The sequence below is a fragment of the Protopterus annectens genome, chromosome 2.part0 (assembly GCF_019279795.1).
Source record: "Protopterus annectens isolate FY-2018-M chromosome 2.part0, PAN1.0, whole genome shotgun sequence".
Taxonomy (NCBI): Eukaryota; Metazoa; Chordata; order Ceratodontiformes; family Protopteridae; genus Protopterus; species Protopterus annectens.
Genome location: NC_056728.1, coordinates 827,053,156 through 827,073,141, shown reverse-complemented (window position 1 = coordinate 827,073,141; position 19,986 = coordinate 827,053,156). Strand labels below are relative to the sequence as shown.

General features: G+C 42.2%; 1 protein-coding gene across 1 annotated transcript in view; it reads left to right on the top strand.

Moving 5' to 3' along the window:
• RFX3 (regulatory factor X3) overlaps positions 1 to 19,986 on the top strand; it is a 1,639,608-nt gene that overhangs the window by 232,924 nt on the left and 1,386,698 nt on the right. Inside the window, exon 2 of the mRNA XM_044061098.1 lies at positions 2,670 to 2,771. Within this exon, the coding sequence (XP_043917033.1) occupies positions 2,678 to 2,771 (94 nt within the window). The 5' untranslated portion in view covers positions 2,670 to 2,677. The remainder of the gene's footprint in view (positions 1 to 2,669; positions 2,772 to 19,986) is intronic.

Sequence of the window (19,986 nt, the reverse complement as noted above, 5' to 3'; positions counted from 1 at the left end):
TCCCTTACCATCCCCTCAGTAAACCAGTGACGGATATCATTTTAGAGGCAAGGAGGCCTAGGACTAGAAAATCTTCTGCTGAAAAATGGAAAAGATTATGTGACTGGAACCAATCTCAACAGATGAGCACAGCAGCACCCAATTTACCTCAGATTTTACAATACTTAACTCAGATGCTTCACAAGGGCCTGTCTTTCTCCTCCATCAAAATTCACGCCGCTGCCATTTCAGCTCATTATAACACAGAACCTCCCCTCTTCTCTCATCCATTGCTCAAGCAGTTCCTCAGAGGGGCCAAAAATTTATGACCACTCAGGAGAGCTCCAACTCCAGCCTGGGACCTTAACTTTGTATTGGAAAAACTCACTCTTCCTCCTTTCGAGCCAGCTGCTACTGCAGACTTAAAATTCCTTTCTTGGAAAACAGCTTTCCTTTTAGCAATCACTTCAGCAAGAAGGGTATCTGAATTACAGGCCCTTATGGCAGTGGAGCCTTTCATCATCTTTCATGCGGACAGGGTGTCCCTCAGGACCAGTCCCTTTTTCATGCCCAAGGTGGTATCCAGTTTGGCCCTTAATCAGTCCATTCATTTGCTAACCTTCTTTCCTAATCCGCAGAACAAAGGGGAATGGATACTGCACTCCTTAGATGTGTACAGACAACTTAGATTCTACTTGGACAGGACTAAACCTCAAAGGAAATCTGAACTACTGCTGGTGGCATTTGCTGCAGGGGCAGAGGGGAAGGCTATTTCAAAGCAAACCATTTCCAAATGGGTAGACCATTGCATTAATTTCTTCTACAAGCACCCTGGAAAACCTATCCCACAGGGGATCAGACCCCACGCAACCAGGGCTGCATCTACCTCTACAGCCTTTCTCAGAGGCGTCCCTACCAGGGGCATCCTAGAAGCTGCTAACTGGAGTTCTGTACATACTTTCACCAAGCATTACCACCTGCCAATTTTCTCTAAATCCAGAGCTGGTTTTGCCACTGCAGTATTGCAGGGCCTTATAGCTCGTCCTAATGCTATCTAAATCCCTTCTCCCATCCTTAGCTTTGGGAATCTACCCAGATGTGATGACTGCAACAGTGAAACACAAAGAATATAGTACAGTTGTGTACACTTACCATAAATGTAGATGTCCGAGTGTATTCACTGTTGCAGTCCTGGTTACCCTCCCTCCAGCCTCCTTACTTCTTTTGGCTATACCTCTACCCTCCTTTACTATGCTCAAAAGCTTTTTGGTGCCTTTGCTTTTTTTTGGAGGTATGACCTTGTATATTTATAGATTTAATTGCTTCCCATTAGGGGGGCACCTGACATCTGGGGCAAGAAAAACTGATGTAATGGCGTCGGCTGCATGTTTTATATACCTGACGACCTGATGTCATGGAAGACGGGACAGCAACCGACGCAGGACCCAAGGCTTTGTTAATCAGGCTGACTGAGGGCTAATGCAAGCAGATAACCCAAATGTGATGACTGCAACAGTGAATACACTCGAACATCTACATTTATGGTAAGTGTACACAACTGTACTTTACTAACTCAAGATACACTACAGTAACAGTGTTTTCCTTACAATAACACTAAAAGTTTTTTTTATTTACTTTGAGAATGAAAGGACAATACTTTTTTTTGAAGTCTGCAGTTTTTTTTTTTCAGAAACTTACACTGCTGGAGTAGTTTTAGAAAATGTTATACGAGTACAAAAATATTATCTGGTATTGTTTCACTAGTTTGGTAACATGCTTTAACTTAAAGTGTATTGGTCATGTTCTGATGCAAGTCTAAGTAAGAACCTTTTGGAGTTAAATATAACCTTCTCATACATAATACCACGTTATACAATTTTTGATACAAAACGCGTCATTTATGTATTTTATAATAAATGCATCAATGGCTTTTCACTCCTTGGAAAGACACATTGCCAGGTAGTTCTTGTACGTGGGACACCTTACATTACAAATTGACTCGTGTGATGATGATGTACTTTAGCAGTAATGAAAATAAAAAGTTGTTCACCTAAGTAGGAAAAATGTGTCATTCCCATAATGCTTTGCAGGCATATGTAAATAATTGTATAGTACCAACCATAACACCATTTGGTGGGAGACACTAAAGAGAAGACTGAGTAAGCAGTGAAACTGTAATATCAAACAACACAGTCTAATCTTCATGTTTTTGCAAAATCATTTGCTACTTCAACATGAGAAGTGTAGCAAGAAATTAAATTAATTGTAAATCCGGGTTGCTTCTGAAAGTGATCAATACATTTTGATACTGAGTATTCTACTCATATGTTCTTAAGTGTTTACACATGTTATCAATGAGATATGCCCATTGTATTGTAAACAGATTTATAAGAGGAAAACATATCACTTAATGTATGCAAAGATGGCCGACAGAGAGTGAGTAGATTTCATCTGGTCGTCAGCGGTACTAAAAAAATCTATATCAAAGTTTGCTATTGACATATTACTGATACTGTCAATTTGTTTTGTTGTTTTGTTTCAGATAGTACTACTTTTAAAGTAAGGCCTGTACATTTACTTTATTTTCTTTCAGAACTTGGAGTAAGCATTGCTCAAAGAAAAAAAGTGGGTAGCATTGCTCAGACTTTCATAACCCACACCCATTAATTTTCAAATTTCTGTTTTTATAGATTTGAGGATGAATTTAGTGCTTGTGAAAAGTGAGGGATTGATGGCACTGGAAACTGAAGCGCTCTATCTTTGTACTGACCTGGAGAGACCACCACTCCAAGGTGAGATTGAAATTCAGTCTCCATGCTCATTCAATCCAGGGCCTTTGTTTTGTGTTTTGGAGCAAAGACTGCTAACTTTTCCATAATCAATCAGGTCTGTTGTTGTCTGCCTATTTGCATGAATTCATATGTATATACCTGTGTTTGTCATGACATGCCCTTCAGGCTAAGTAGAAATTCTAAACTCATTTCACTTCAGCACACACTTTTCCCAGTAGTAAAAGTCAGTTATGTTGCAGTAGTTTCTTCTTCCATTTCCACATCCCTTTTAATGTCTTGACCTGATTCTCATTCTTATTGAACAGAACAGTGCGTTTGCTGTAAATCTCTGAACACTGAGCATGAGAGGCATAGAACTGCAGGATCAGTGCAAACACTGGAGCAGATTTTAGAGGGCATCTTTCCCTAACATTCCGTTGACTGCTTTAGAAGTAGTAACCACCATATTAAAGAGCATTTCTCATCCATTTCCTCTTGTTGACTTTGAGACCCTGCCTCCATTGATCGCTTATCCTTGCTTCAAGCATTATGTGGTCAGACACTACTATGGTTTATTTTTACAAGAATGTGGTGAGACAGCCTTTAATAGCAGGGTAGTCTGTGACACTTTTTCTTATTGGTGCCATCCAACTTTGTGGGGATCTTGAGGTTTGCATAGTAATACTGTGGACATCAAGGTTTAAAAGTGGCTTTGTGAGCCCTCCCCCCACATTCAAACTGACTGAGAATCAGGTCTAAGTTAAGTTGTCACAAAACTTGTTTTTGTGAACATGTTTAAGTCTTTTTTTTGTTTGTCATTCTAGAGCAGTGTGTTCTGTAAACATCCATTTCCATTTATTTTTATGTAGTATTCTGTGGTCACTGTGCAATGTTATTATTGAAAATAAAATGTTACTATATTGCTTAGAAACTTCTATTTTGTTTGTATTGTTGATTCCTTTTCGTAGGTAATGTTTGTTATCAAATGCAGAAGCTGAGATCTGGAAACAGTGTTAAAAAGTGATGTGCAATTATGTCTGCAGATTGCATATATTGTGTTTAATAATTTGGTACCATAAACAGAAACAACCAAGTTATGTCAAGCTTCACACTGAACCTTCCTACCATTCAGAGAATATGTTATCAACAGTAAGTGTGCCGAATAAGTAAGTACAGTGTACTAAGGAGGGTTTCAAGCAGTGTAATTCATAACTGAATCCATGGTCATACAATTTGCATTTTAAAATCAAACTCTTATACTGCTGATACTAGTTATTTGTGTTATTGCTAAGTGTACAGCTAGCAAAGCATTGTAAACTGATGATTTGCTAAGGATGTGATATATGGCAGTAATAAAAGTGAGTACATTAGGTGCTTTTTCCTGACTACCTTTACCTTTTATTTTTGTGGCAGTGTTTTAGCATATGAGGACATTCAGCAGAATGTCTCTGCAAATAAATCCACAGATTTGTAAGTAATTTGTGTTATTGTTAAGTGTACAGCTAGCAAAGCATTGTAAACTGATGACTTGCTAAGGATGTGATATATGGCAGTAATAAAAGTGAGTAAATTAGGTGCTTTTTCCTGACTACCTTTACCTTTTATTTTTGTGGCAGTGTTTTAGCATATGAGGACATTCAGCAGAATGTCTCTGCAAATAAATCCACAGATTTGTAAGTATTTTTATATCACCTTACCGGTTGGTTGTCTTCTTGTAGTTAAAACACGGTTCAGCAAAAAGTCAGGAAGTGATGACCTTTACGTGTTCATGTTGTTTAACCCCAGGTGCATGGACACTGAAGGGAGAGCATACCTTCATGAGGGCTGGAACTGACTTCATATTTTTAAAGGAGTTATGACAGGTGGTGTGGTGGCAATTATGTGACATGAACATCAAATAAGAACTGTTCCCAGATGAATCTGGTATTTTTTTTTTTTTATGGCCATAAGACCTTAGGCAAAGGTTCCGGAGTGTTTCCATCTTCCACTAGTATAGGTATTTTGAATTCTTGTTTCTCCTACCACTGCTAGGTGCCTGCCCTGTCAGAATATGTCACCTGTCATGTTAGAGATTGTGCTTTTGACAAAGAGCAATACTTGTTTGAGATTTAGCTTACCCTGAAATGCAGTGACCTTAGAGTTAGTTATTGAAGAGGTAGAGTTAATTATTGAAGAGGTAGAGGTACATGAAGCAAAGTCTCCTTTATGTGCACAAGGGGAGTATGCCCCCCCCCCCAGCCCAAAAAAAAAGATATTTATTTGTGTGAGTGTATATTTGTGTTTCAACTTTTTTTTTGTTAACCTATTGGGGTGGTGAGGTATGGGTTAGTGCAGAGTTCAACAAAGAATAATCAGCCATACATCCTTTCTCAACTCTGCTTCAGATACTTGGTACTTTCTTGAATTTCCACTATTATATAAATGGTTAATTCTGAAAAATTTTGAGACTGGTTATTAAAAAAGTACCAAGTCTTTCTAATGAAGAGTCATTTGCTGAATTCACATTTATTAAATGTTGATTACCAAAACTGCGTATCACAGGAAGTAAGGCTAACCAAATACTATTTGTAAGGCATATATCAGTAAGTGATATCACTTTACCAAGACAGTTTGTCTTTTATTTGTATTTTGCTGTTCAACCAGCCTTACTGGTCACAACCCATTATCAGATGGGATGGAGGGACAAAGCTTCAGAAAAATGCAGTAAAAATATAAATGCAGCTAATCAATAAACGTACACACACACACACACACACGCACACACACACAAACACAAACACACACACACACACACACACACACACACACACACACACACACGTACATGCACACGCATACAGAGAAAGTGAAGGATAAAGGGCAGATTGGGTAGAAGAGAAGGCTAGATATACAATGAAAGCATTGATAACATAAAAGATGGCAAGACAGACAGGGATTACAGATGGAAGGGGAGATGGACAGAAAGTGGACAGACACAAAGGGGATGGGAAAGAGACTCGATGCCACTTCCATCCTGGTCAGGAAAGTCTCATTTTGTTACCTGATGTTCTTGAGTTGGGGGGACCCCAGTAGTGTGAAGATCAAAGCTTTTGATGGTCACATTCAGTCAGGACAGTGAGTCTTCTGCCTGCTGATGGAGATTTTCATATCACCTCTGCAGCTGTCTCCACTGCAGCCTTTACCAGGTCCTGAAGTTTAGTATATTGACTCAAAAGGCTGCCCCACTGTGGGGTGCCCACAAAGGTGGAGCCACCACTTCCACTTTGAAGCAGTCCTAGGATGTACAGGGGGTGGTTGTGATCTCTCCCTCAACTGATTCGACTGCAGCCAGGGTGTCCCAGGCTCCAGTGGATCCACAGAAGGAGAGAAGAAAAGGGTTTGATAAGTATTTCAGGGCAAATGCTTTTATTTCACACTGAAAAATATGGAAACTATATTTTATTCAGCACTTCTACTTTACCTGACAGTAAGAAATATATTATATGAAGTAATTACCACAGTAATATGAACTGACGTGTACAGGTGCAGATGTTCTTCGTCTTCCCTTGCTGCAGTCCTGACTATTGGGTATAGTCCGAATAGCAGAGTAGTTGACGCCGGTCATGGCGCTAGACTGATGGTCCGATGCAGAAGCAATTTTTGAGATTTTCCAAACCGGAGTTTCAGACCGAGTACAGAGTTGGCTAAGAACCCCGCTGGGGAACATTTTGGTTTTTCTTGCCTCAGTATACTACCGGCTGTCAGAAAAAGTGAATAACTGTATTTCTTGTGGGAAGCAGATACATAGGGATTATCATACTTTGTGTATACCTTGTTTAGGGCCTGTGTTGGTTGCCGCCTTGTGCTAGATTTAATAGCGCACTATTAAGAGGAGGCTTGATTGTGCTAGGTTAGTGTTTGGGAAGCAGCGCAAGGACAAAACAGTGAAGTCTAGGGAGAGGAACCGCAGTCCCGGACGAGAGGTTTTGCCAGGAGTCTCTATGGAGTCTCAGGCAGATACTTTACTGTTACAGGATGTGCCCTCTCAGGAAGTAGGCCAGGCTGAGGGGCTTCTCAGGTAACTGTTCTTCCCTCTCTTCCCAAGGTAGTTAGGGCCTCTCCTTCTGTTTCCAGACCTTCTTTTAGAGGAAGGCCAAGTTCAGCTTCTGTAGGGGCTTCTCCTAGCATTTCGGCTCTGTGCCTAAGAAACATATGCTTAAAATGGCTGAAGATTTGATTTCTCTGATTAGAGGTTCTATGCCCCCACCTGATAAGAGGCCTAGGGTGGAACAGGAGTTTGATAGTTTTGAACAGTGTTCACAGGCTTCAGAGTCTTCTGTGGAAGACTTGCAAGAGTTTCCTGCTTATTCTGATTCTGATGTGGATGATTCCACTCCTTCAGCTTCTCCTCCTGAGGATTTTTCATTTTCAGAGACTCTTCACTCCATGAGGGAGCATTTTAAATGGGAAGGCCAAGATTACTCTGACTCCAGAAAAGGCTTAGGGAATTCTTGTTTTGCCTCAGCATAGGCCCTTAGCTATTCCTCCGGTGTTGAATGTGGTGGAGGATGTTTTGCAGAGGCTTCTCTGAACCCTGATTCCTTGCCTCCTGCTCCTGTTAAGCCTGATAGGTATTATAGGGTGCCCAAGCTCATAAGTATTTGTTTAAGAGTCCCAGGGCGACCCAGAAACTGTTTCTCAGGGGCCTAAAGGTGTTAAAGCTTCTGTTGTTAAAAATCCTGTACCCTCTGATAAAGAGGCAAGGGCTTTGGACAGGTGGGGTAAGAAAGTATATACTTCTTCCACTCTAGCCATGAGGGCGTTGAATTGTCAATTTCATATGCTGAAATATCAGAATTATCTCCTTTCACAATTGAAATCTAAGGTGGATGCTTTAAGGTATTGAGTGTAAAGAATTGCTGGATTTGGTTCATGTGTCTGAACAAGTGGGTAAGCATTCTTTGCAGTGTGGTTTTGATGCTGTTCAGGCCTCCTCGAGGGTGGCTGCTACTAGTTCTGTTCTTCGCAGACATGCATGGTTGAAGGATCAGAATTTAGCTGAGCATGTTAAGACCAGGATTTTGGATGCTCCCTTACAGTCTGATGTGTTGTTTGGACCGCCTGTGGAAGCAGTTTTAAAGAAAATGGAGGACAAAGCTAAGTCTATGCAGACTGTTAAAGATTTTTGCAGGTGCAACCTCAGTTTAGTAGAAATTGGCCTGCTAAGGGGTGGACATATCCTGCTTATGGTTCCCAGTCTAGGGGTAGATCTAGACGTGGTAGGGGCAGGGCTCAAGGTTCTGTTTAGGCCTAGATCAGACAGTTCACCTGCTCAGACTTCTGGTGAGGGCAGGGGTCAGTCCTTTCGTAAGCAGAACCAATGACCTGCCTTTTCAGCTGCCAGTGGACTCTCGTCTGGCAGCTCCTTTGGGAGGAAGATTGTCTCTTTTCAAAGAAAATTGGGATTTAATCACTCAAGACAGATGGGTGCTGGATATCATTCATCACGGTTACAGATTTTATTTCCACACAATGCCCCTTTCAAAGGCATGCCAGATGTTCCTCCTCCACAAAGAAAAGAGGCTCACAAGCAAGTTTCTCAGTTACTCCAGATAGGGGCCATTCAGCCAGTCCCTGTATCAGAAAGGGATTTTATTCTCGCCTGTTCCTAGTACCAAAGAAGGGGAACACGTGGAGACCAATTTTGGATTTATCTATCCTCAACACTTATCTGGACATTCCCAAGTTCAAGATGTTGACGTTACAGCAACTGTTACCTCTGCTGGGCAAGGATCACTGGATGGTAACTTTGGATCTCAAGGAAGCCTACCTTCATGTGCCTATCAGGCTAAGTTGCAGAAAGTATCTGCAACTGGAGATTTTCATTATCAGTTCTCTGCATTGCCCTTTGGCTTATCTACTGCCCAGAGTATTCACAAAGGTTCTGGCTCCAGTGATAGCTTACTTCAGGCTTCAAGGCATTCAAATCTATCCTTACTTGGACGACTGCCTGATTCTGGCTCAAGAAAAGGAAGACCTTCTACAGCATCTGGAATATGTCATAGCAGTGCTAAGATGCCTAGGGTATTCTGTGAACGAAATAAAGTCCAGTCTAGTACCCTCTCAAGACATGTGCTTTCTGGGTGTGAGACTGAATACAGCAGCCCAGATGGCCTTTTAACCCCGGACAAACAAAAGAGTCTGTCACTTTACTTCCATCAACTATCTCATCAGTCCGCTGACTGCAAGGACAGTCCTTCAAGCATTAGGGTTCATGGCATCTTGTATTCTGGTGCTTCCCAATGCCAAACTGCATATGAGGAAGCTGCAATGGTATCTCAAAATGTATGGACACAGCACTGCCAAGATTTCGACACTGTCATTCACATAATACCTTGCCTTCAAAAGGAATTCTTGTGGTGGGCTCAGGAATGTCACCTAAACAAGGGACTCTCTGTGACCCGCCAGAGGCGAGTCAGATTTTAACGACAGATGCCTCGGACACTGCTTGGGAGCTCATCTAAATGGAAAGTGGATACAAGACAAGTGGCCTGCCAGACTACAGCATCTACATATCAACATGAAGGAGATGTTAGCAGTCCAGTTTGCATTGATGGCGTTCAAGGAGTTACTTCTTCCAGGGCAGGTGTTGATTCTAACAGACAACACAACTGTCATGTGGTACATCAACAAGCAAGGGGAACACATTCTTATCCTCTATGCAGGCAAGCAATGATTTTATGGGAGACTGCTAAGCCTGCAACTGACTCTTCAGGCAAGGTTTCTGCCAGGAGCACAGAACTCCCTAGCAGATGTATTAAGCAGACAAATCATGGATCCCCACGAGTGGAAACTGGATCTTCATGTATTTCAGAAATTGACAGTGTCATGGGGAACTCCAGACATAGATCTGTTCGCTTCTCCACTAAACCACCAGCTGCCAAAGTATTGCACAAAGGGGTTTCATCACACAGCTTGGAAAGTGGATGCTCTGTCTTTCAGTTGGAAAAACCTTCATGTCTATGCCTTTCCACCTCTGCCTCTTCTTCCAAAGGTATTATTAAAGGTCAGACAAGACAGGCCAAGGATGATTTTGATAGCTCCAGATTGGCCTCGCAACACTGGTACCCACTTCTAAGGAGTCTTGTAAAGAAGCCTCCATGGCCTTTACCTCTGATTCCTCATCTGTTATCTCAGAAGGACGGTCATCTGCTCAATGTCAAGCTTCAATCTCTTCATCTCACAGCTTGGCATATTCTGTGTTGAAGCACAGCAGGTCTCAGCTTCCTCAACAAGTTTTAAATGTGATTATGGAAGCTAGAAGGCCTAGTACTAGGAGAGTGGAAAAATGGAAGAGATTTTTATTTTGGAGTACAGCAAAGAATTTGGAGATTTCAGAGCCTAATTTGAGTGTGGCTCTTCAATATCTTACTGAATTATTGGACAAAGGTTTGTCCTTCTCTTCCATAAAGATTCATGCTGCAGCAATTTCAGCTCACTATGATTGTGACCCACCTTTGTTTTCGCATCCTTTGTTCAAGCAGTTTCTTAGAGGGGCAAAGAATATAAGACCCCAATGAGAGCTCCTACTCCTGCTTGGGATCTCAATTTTGTGTTGGAAAAACTTACTCTACAACCTTTTGAGCCTGCAGCTACTGCTGAATTGAAATATTTGTCATGGAAGACTGCTTTTCTGTTGGCTATTACTTCTGCAAGAAGGGTGTCTGAGTTGCAGGCCCTTATGGCAGTAGAGCCCTTTTGGTTTTCCATAAGGACAGGGTTTCATTACGCACTAATCCTTCCTTTATGCCTAAGGTGGTTTCTAGTGTGGCTTTAAACCAAACTATTCATTGCAGATCCTCAAAATAAAGGGGAAAAGATTTTGCACACTTTAGATGTACACAGGCAATTATTATTTGAGCAGGACTAAGAATTTTAGGCAGTCTCAGCAGTTACTTGTTTCTTTTGCTTTGAGTTCACAGGGCAAGCCTGTGTCAAAACAAACTATTTCTAGGTGGATTGGCTTTTGCATTGCATTTTGTTATTCCCATCATGGCAAAGAGGTTCCAGCTGGGATTAGGCCTCATTCCACTAGGGCTACTGCCACTTCAACAGCATTTCTAAGGGGTGGCAACTAAGGATATTCTGGAAGCAGCTACTTGGAGTTCAGTGCATACTTTCTCTAGGCATTATCACCTGCCTATATACTCTAAGACTAGGGCTGGTTTTGCCACAGCTGTTTTACAAGGCATGTTGTCAGCTCCTGCTACTTTATAATTTGCCAGCCTCCCTTACCTCTGCTTTGGGATTCTACCCAATAGTCAGGACTGCAGCAAGGGAAGACGAAGAACATAGTACAGTTTTGTACCTACCATAAATGTAGATGTTCGAGGATTCCCGCTGCAGTCCATCCCTCCTTCCCCTGTGTTTCGGTGGTTGTGTAGGTGAGTTTACATGCTTATATTTTTTGTATATATTGTTGTATATATTGTACATGTTTTGGTGCAGGTTGTTTTTGGGACTTGTCTTTTGGGTCTTCTGACATCTGGGGCAAGAAAAGACTGACATGACCGACGCCAGCCTTATACTCTGCTATTCGGGCCGACTATACCCAATAGTCAGGACTGCAGCAAGGGAATCCTCGAACATCTACATTTATGGTAGGTACAAAACTGTACTTTACTGATCTCTTGGAATATTGGAGTGCCCTAATCCTGACTGCAGAACTAATGTGCATTTATTGAATACTTATTATTAGTGGTTGCAGAATTAATGTGCGTTTCTGGAATACTTATTATTGGTGGTTGCAGAATTAATGTGCGTTTGTGGAATACTTGGTGGTTGCAGAATTAATGTGCATTTGTGGAATACTTATTATTGGTGGTGGTGGTTATTTTTGGTACGTTCAGAGATACAATAGTGCTGCATCTAATTAATTTCTAATATGGTAGTGCCCAACCCTCATTACAAAATTAATCTCAATTTCTTGAGTACTTTTTTATTGTTCCATGTATTTTTGAAATTTTATGATTTTATTACTACTACTTATGTAGTTTTCTTACTTGTAACCTATGATTGTGAAATTGGTGAACTGTTACCTCAGGAAGAATTTGCCATGTCTGAAAGTATTTCTGACATAGCAAATCAAAACCAAGAAAATCTAAAAGTGTTACTGCTCAATGCTAGGAGTCTAAACAAAAAAACTCCACTCCCTAGAAGCTCTCTTTACCCTAGAGAATACTGACATCTGTGCGGTCACTGAGACATGGTTTAAAGCCGTGGATAGCACACCAACAGTACAAGGTTATAATGCCACACATTTAGTACTTCACAGGCAAGGACTAAAAGTGGAGGTGTCTCTATTTACATCAAAAATAAATATACTTCAAGGCTGGTCAAAAAGGATAATGCACTTGAGCTGCTCCATGTCCAAATCACCACAGGCAAAATCCAATACCACTTCCTTGCAAGCTATACGTCCCCATCCATGAATCAGGAAACCCATACCATGTATTTAAAGTTATTAGAAACATAAACCATCCAGCCCAATACCATATTCATGGGGGACTTTAATTACCCATCTATTAGTTGGGAATCTTGTACCACACCAAACGTACATGCACAGAGATTCCTGGATTTTGTAAACACAAACTCCCAACCATGTAGTCTATACACCAACCAGAGGTGCAGCCATACTGAATCTGGTCCTCACTAATATGGGAGAGTGCTGCACACCCCCTAGTGTAATACCTTCCCTGGTTAGGTCAGACCATAAAATAGTCTCCTTTGAAGTAAAAATAAAACCTGGACCCCCCCCCCAGCTAAACCTGAAATATTCAGTAACTATTCTAAGGCTAAGCTGCTGTTATTAAGTGAGAACCTGGCAAAATGTCAAGCCCCATAAACCCTGAGAACACTGCTACTTATGCAGAACTGTTCATAGAAATCCTGTACAAGCATGTTAACAGCTGCATAGTAGAGGCAGGTGTACCCACCAGGAAGAAGTACAGAACTAACTCAACAAACAAGCCACTCTGGTGGAATCACAGAATTAATAGGCTGTATAACAGGAGGAAGAAAATCATGGCAAAAATTAGGAGGTGAAGCACCCAGCAGGATAAAAGCACTCTCATCAAACTAAACAAACAACTCAAAGGACAAATAAAGTCTACCAAAGCCATATTTAGGTAAGTTTGGCCTCCCAGGCCAGGGACAACCACAAAGCATTCTTCAGTTTTGTCTGCAACCTCAAAGGCAATACACAATTGTGTGATGAGCTCATTGTAAACAAAGTCACCTATACTGAGCCAAAACATATAGCAAACCTCCTGGCTGATGCATTCAGCTCCAACTTTACCCCTCTCTCCCCCTCCACCTTCCTTCAGGAAATATTATCAAATATAACACCACCTACTATCACTAGGGAACAGGTCTTTAATGCCCTCTCTAAGACCAAGAACACTACATCAATGAGCTCAGATAATATCCCAGGATGCCTCCTTCTAAATCGCATGAAACATGGCCTGTCTGGGCCTCTGGAATTACTATTTAACTGTTGCATCCAAACAGGCTTTGTGCTTCATGAATGGAGAAAGGCAATGGTCATCCCTCTGCACAAAGGTGAGCCATCTACAGACCCTGGAAACTACAGGCCCATAAGTCTCACTAGTCTTGTATGTAAAGCCATGGAAAGAATTATCGTGAAGATGATTGATAGAGATATAATAAACATTCAGACACTGGACCCAACCCAGTTTGGTTTTGTCAAGGGCAAGATAGTGCCTACTCAACCTTGTGGACTTTTTTGGGAAGGTCACAAAAACAATGGATGAGGGCAGAATTTTCATACTGCCTACCTTGACCTGGCCAAGGCATTTTGACACAATACTCCATTTGGGCATTGTTGACAAACTCAAGAGGTTAGGTACAAACCTGTATGTCACCCGGTGGATAGCCAACTGGCTCACAGATAGGAGCCAGGAAGTTAGAACTGAGGACTCTACCTATACAAATAGGCCTGTCACAAGTGGAGTCCCTTCAAGATCAGTCCTTGGATCGCTCCTTTTTGGCATTTACTTCTCAGAAGTCAAGGCCAATGTCAGTGGCCTCTGGCTAACTAAATTTGCAGACGATTGCAAATTAGGAGCTGTCATTGAATCTCACACTGACACAAATGTTTTGCAGGAGGGGCTAACACAGGCAAACAACTGGTGTCAGGGCCAAGGACTAAAACTAAATGCCAAGAAATGCATAATAGTATCCTTTGGGATGTCATCCATCTCTGGTAACTATCATATTGACAACACACCCCTTAGAGTTTGACCTAGTAGTCAGGGACTTATGAACACACGCACATGGTAATTTAGGCTTTGACCATCATGTGTCTACAGTGGTGAGGAAGTCATTTTATGTTGTACAACTTATAAACAAAGGTATGGCATCTAAGTCCGAAGAAGTCAGTTTGTTTGTGTCTTTTGGCTTTTCCCGGTTAGGGGTCGCCACAGCGGAACTCCGGTCCACTAATGATTGGCAGTAGATTTTTACGTGCCGAGTTACCGGCCCTGAACCACAACCTTCAACGAAGGTACACCCATTCACACATGTCTCCACACAGAAGACGCTCTAGCTGAGAATCGAACAGGACAACATCTTACCGTGAGGCGACAACGCTACCACAGCACCACCACCGTAGTCTATAAGTCCAAAAAAGTCAGTATTCCACTGTATTCTGCTTTCATCAGACCTGTCATTGAGTACAATGCCCCCTTTGGTATGTACTTAACCAGGCATATCCAACAATTGGAATGTCCACAAAGGTTCCTCATTAAAAGAATACAGGGAGTAAGTAAAATGTCCTCTACAGACTGCCTCAAGCCTTATCCCAGTATTTAGTCTCCTACAGGCTTTAGATCTGTGCCTGGCATACAGGCATTGTCAGACTCCAGTCTGATGGACCTCCTGCATTTCCTCAAAACAAACAGCACCAGAATTACCCATTATAAAGACTTGCACCTTGCCTGTAATATAAATAGGACCTGCTGGAGAGATAGGTATGCATCCCAGAGACTACCCTGTCTGTGGAATAGGCTCCCAATCTATGTGAAGCAGAGCTCATCCCTAACCCAATTCAAGTGCAACTTTGACAACTGGACGGGAAACCGGAAATTCATCCCTGGTTTGGCACTTATCTCTCTAATGGATACAGGTAACCTGTAAATGGTTCATCTTTCAGGCCCCTGCTTACACTTATCAAGGGTATCAGAACTTAATGGAGATTTAGGATGCATGGCTAGGCTTAAAAAGGCCCTTGTGGTTGTTAGCCTTGTAAGCACCTATGAACCTATAAAGTAAATGGCAAAGAACATGATTAGCAAAACATAACTAGCTTGAACGTATGTATAGAGGCATTATGACCTATGCACAGTTTGTGATATGTAGGTAATACATGTATACATTTAATAACAAGAGTATGTATATGAACAGAAAACAAAGAAAGGCAATAGTGTTTACTGGGTATCGAGTATTGGAGCAGTCTTACTTGAAGGGTTTGATTCTCCAGATTTATTGTGCTAAGCAATTGAGAGGTATAACAGTCTTCTCTTCTGAAAGGTCAGTTCAGGTGAACTTGACTGAGTCTTAAACCCTATAAAACCAGGGCTTCTGTCAAGAGACTTTGTCAAATGGCCATTTGTACTCTTGGGCAAGCAAACATAGACTTTAAGTGATGCTTCCTGCTCATAATTTGACTTGCATGCAAACAAATAATGTTACCATCAGATGACTTGAGGTCTGGAATACCTGCCTGAATGATGCAACTGCCCCATCTCTTCTTCATTCATCAGTAGCATCCTTCCCTTAACTTCTTCGGGTGACCATTTTCTCTGGCAGGTATGTTCTCTTTCACCATCTTGTGTGAAGTAGTATTTCCTTAAATCATTCTGTAATCATCCCTGTTTTTGCTGTCATAATGTCATCTTCTTATCACCCATGTCACGTGTACACTGTGAGTGTGGTAAATACAAATCATATCCCTTCATGCTTCATAGTTTTCCAGTGTCTGGCCTCTAATTTTTCTTATTTATTTATTTATTTGTTTATTTAGAATATATTTTCCAGGATACATCTGTGATCCAAATACACATTTTCTCAGGCCAGCCTAGTGAACAGAAAGATGAAAGCTTAGATTATTATAAGGCAAAGAACAAAATAATGTTTGTTTTCAGACTACAGTAACATCATAAATTACACATCATTAAATCTCTTTCCAGAAGAGAATTACAGAATTCTAAAAAATTACATTACAGTACAACATAGAAGATGAAATCACTCTACATAGTATTCTAAATGTAAGCATTTGAATGAAAAGAATAAAGATAGATCAGGGAGGTGAGAAGAGATTTGGGAGGTAAAGGAGAGGAAGTGTAATTAATAAAGATAGCAGAATGGCAAGGATAGAATGAAATGGACTTCCAAAAACTGACACAGTAGTTGAGACACGTAAAAATTGCATTGCAAAAGATGCATTCTGCATCTTTCAGTTTGACTGCTGTAGGTAAATAGCACAGCATCCTCTTAAATTTTGTCATTGCTTTTTCAGTTTCTTCTAATTAATTCTGACTAGAAGTAACTAGAATTACAGTTCCTTTTAGGAAGATATGTGCATAGCACTAGGTAAGCAATCACTGCGACTGTAAGAGGTCTAGCCATATAAACCTTTAGGCAGATAAACCTAAAAGTTGTTGCTACTCTTTATGAGTAGTTAGTAGTATCCATCACTCAGATCATTTAGGGGCATACAGTATCCATCACTCAGATCATTTAGGGGCATACATAAGTGGAATGTCCAAATGTGAGAACTGTAATTTTTGCAAGCATGTTGACACAACCAATTCATTTTCAGTGCTCGGTTATAAATATAGATTAAGGGAAAGATTTAATTGTAAATGTCCTTCAAGGATGCATCTGCAATTCTCACATATGGGTTGTCCTGCCTCAGGCAGCCCTTCGGTCGGCTGGATTCCAAAGTCTGGGTCCGGCGTTGGCTGATGTCGCCCTTTCCCCGACGTCAGAGCGCCTGGGGTATAAAAGTATCAGCCAACGCCATCTTCCTCAGTCTTTCTTGCCGCGTGGTGCCCGAAGCAGAAGCAGTTCGCAAGTGCCGGTCGGCCAGCTCCTGTAACTTCAGCTACCGAAGACTTCAAAAAGCTAAATACCCCGTTGGGGACTCTTTCTTGCCTCAGCCGATGTCCGATCAAACGCTTAAAGTTAATAATTGCTTGACTTGTGGGAAACAAATACCTCATAAGGATTTCCATTCCTACTGCCTCCCCTGCCTAGGCCCAGACCACGACGTCTCAGCCTGTACTGCCTGTGCCTCCTTTAATCGATGCACTCTTAGGCATCGGTCGGAGTTTGCAGAGGAATTTTTTGGGGCTAGTTTCTCTTATATTATGCCGTCGGAGACTCCGACTTCTCATTTAACCAAAAAACGGAAGGACAAGGAACGACACACGCGGACAGTGGTTTCGGCTGAAACCACACCTAGGCCTACCGCGAGTGTCTCGGTTTCGACTGAAACCGAACTCTTGGTACTTCCGACCGCAGAAACCGCACAACCGACAACCTCGGCCCCGGAGGCCTCTTCTGAGTCGGTTATAGATTTTCCCTCGGAAATCGGTGTTCAGGAAACTACCGACACCATTCCTCTAGACAAAACTACACCAGCATGTGGAGCAGCCAGGCCCCCTGCATCCATGTCCATAAAAGCATTCACTAGGGCTAAAGCTGCTAAACAACAAAAATCTCTGCCTCCCAAGACTATTCCTCAGGGATCCACTACAGGTTCACAGATATTAAGTTTGGCTGAGGACCTTATTTCCTTAATTAGGGGCTCTCAGCCTCACCCGGACAGGGGCTCTCAACCTCCTGTAGACAAAAGGCCCAGGGTTGAGCCCGCTGATCCACAGTCCTCTGATGAGGCCTCTGATGGCTCTGCTCTATCGGACTACCAGGAGGAGGCCTTTACGGCCTACGAGGATTCTGATGCAGAGGAATCTATCCCCTCTGCCTCCCCTCCTGAAGAGCTGTCCTTTGGGGAGACCCTTCACTCCATGAGAGAGCATTTCCAATGGCAGGGCCAGGAATTCTCCGATTCCAGGAAGAGATTAAGGACTTTTCTTCATTTACCTCAGCATAGACCCTTGGCTATTCCTCCTATTTTAAGTGTCATTGATGATGACTATTCAGAGTCTAGCATTACCCCTGACACCCTTCCTCCGGCTCCTGTTAAACCCGATAGGTACTACAGGGTCCCGGACTCACATCATTTCCTTTACAAGGCCCACTCTGCTGACCCAGAAACTATTTCCCAGGGTCCTAAAGGGGTTGCAGCTGCCACTACTAAAAATCCACTCCCCTCTGAAAGGGAGTCCAGGGCTTTAGAGAGATGGGGTAAAAAAGTGTATACTTCTTCCACTCTGTCTATGAGGGCTTTAAATTGTCAATTTTATATGATACAGTACCAAGAGTATTTGTTGGATGAATTGCAGAAAAAACTGTCTTCACCTGAACCCCTAGATCGCAAGTCACTTCAGGATCTGGTACATAACTCACAACAGGTTAGCAACCATTTCTTGCAGTGTGGTTATGATGCATTGGAAGCTTCATGTAGGTCAGCAATGACAGGTGCAGTCATACGTAGACATGCTTGGCTGAAGGAACAATCTCTGCCAGATCATGTTAAGGCTAAGCTTCTGGATGCTCCACTGGAAAAGCAAAAGTTATTTGGCTCCACTGCTCAGGAGGTGTTAAAGAAATTTGAGGAAAAGGCTAAATCTGTACAAACAGTCAAAGATTTCCTCCAGGTCCAACCACCAAGATTCAGCAGAAATTGGCCTTTTAAGAATTGGTCCTTTCCAGAAGAGAGATTTCAAAGAGGCAAGAACAGGCGTGCCAGAGGTAGAGGGCAAGCTAGAGGCTCCTACAGAGGACGTCAATGGCAGCGTCCTAAACAGAGAGGTAGTGCAGGACCACCAGCTGCTGCAGAAGGACAGACTCAATGACTTCACCTTGACCCCGCCCACCAGGGCTCAATTAGAAGCACCTTTGGGCGGAAAGCTATCTTTATTCTCAAGAAATTGGCACAGTATTACAAGGGACAAATGGACATTGCAAATAATAGACAAAGGATACAGGTTCCATTTCCATACATTACCAGAAAGAAAAGGAATGCCAAATCTGCCACCAAATCAAAGGGCAGAGGCTTTAGAACAAATTGCCAACCTATTGCAAATGAAAGCTATAGAAAAGGTTCCTCTCGCAGAACAAGGCCAAGGATTTTATTCCAGACTATTCCTTGTCCCAAGAAAAGAAAAACAATAGAGGCCTATTCTCGACTTGTCCACACTGAACACTTATCTCATTGTGCCAAAATTCAAAATGCTGACCTTACAGCAACTCCTTCCCATGCTGGGCAAGGGGTCTTGGCTGGTAACTCTAGACCTCAAGGAGGCATACCTGCATGTCCCTATCAGACAAAGTTGCAGAAGACACCTCAGATTTCTTGCAGGTTCATAGCATTATCAATTCTCAGCATTGCCCTTTGGCTTATCTACTGCGCCCAGAGTATTCACGAAATGCCTGGCATCAGTAATTGCACACTGCAGACTTCAGGGGATTCAAATATACCCGTATCTGGACGACTGCCTTATACAAGCGGACAGACAACAAACTTTAGTAAAGCATTTGAATTATGCCATCCGCCTGCTGCAGGCCTTGGGATACACAGTCAACATTCACAAATCAAGACTTGTGCCATCCCAAAGAATAACTTTTCTGGGTGCGGAACTAGATACAACCACCCAAATGGCTTTTCTCACAGAAGAAAAACAAAGACAACTACCGGATTACTTCAAAAATCTGACAAAGCAAACTCAGATGACTGCAAGGAAAATTCTGCAGGCCCTGGGTTACATGGCTTCATGCATTCTTCTGATTCCACAAGCAAGGCTGCATATGAGAAAGCTGCAATGGTACCTAAGGAGTTTATGTTCTCAGCACAATCACAGCCTAGAAGCTTTGATACCACTCATTCCATGCCTTCAAAAGGAATTTCTGTGGTGGGCCCAAGCAAGCCAGTCAAACAGGGATCTGCCTTTCAGCAAATCAGTAACCAGCCAAACCATTACCTCGGACGCTTCAGACCAGGGATGGGGAGCACATATGGAGGACAGATGCATCCAAGGGCTATGGTCTCAGA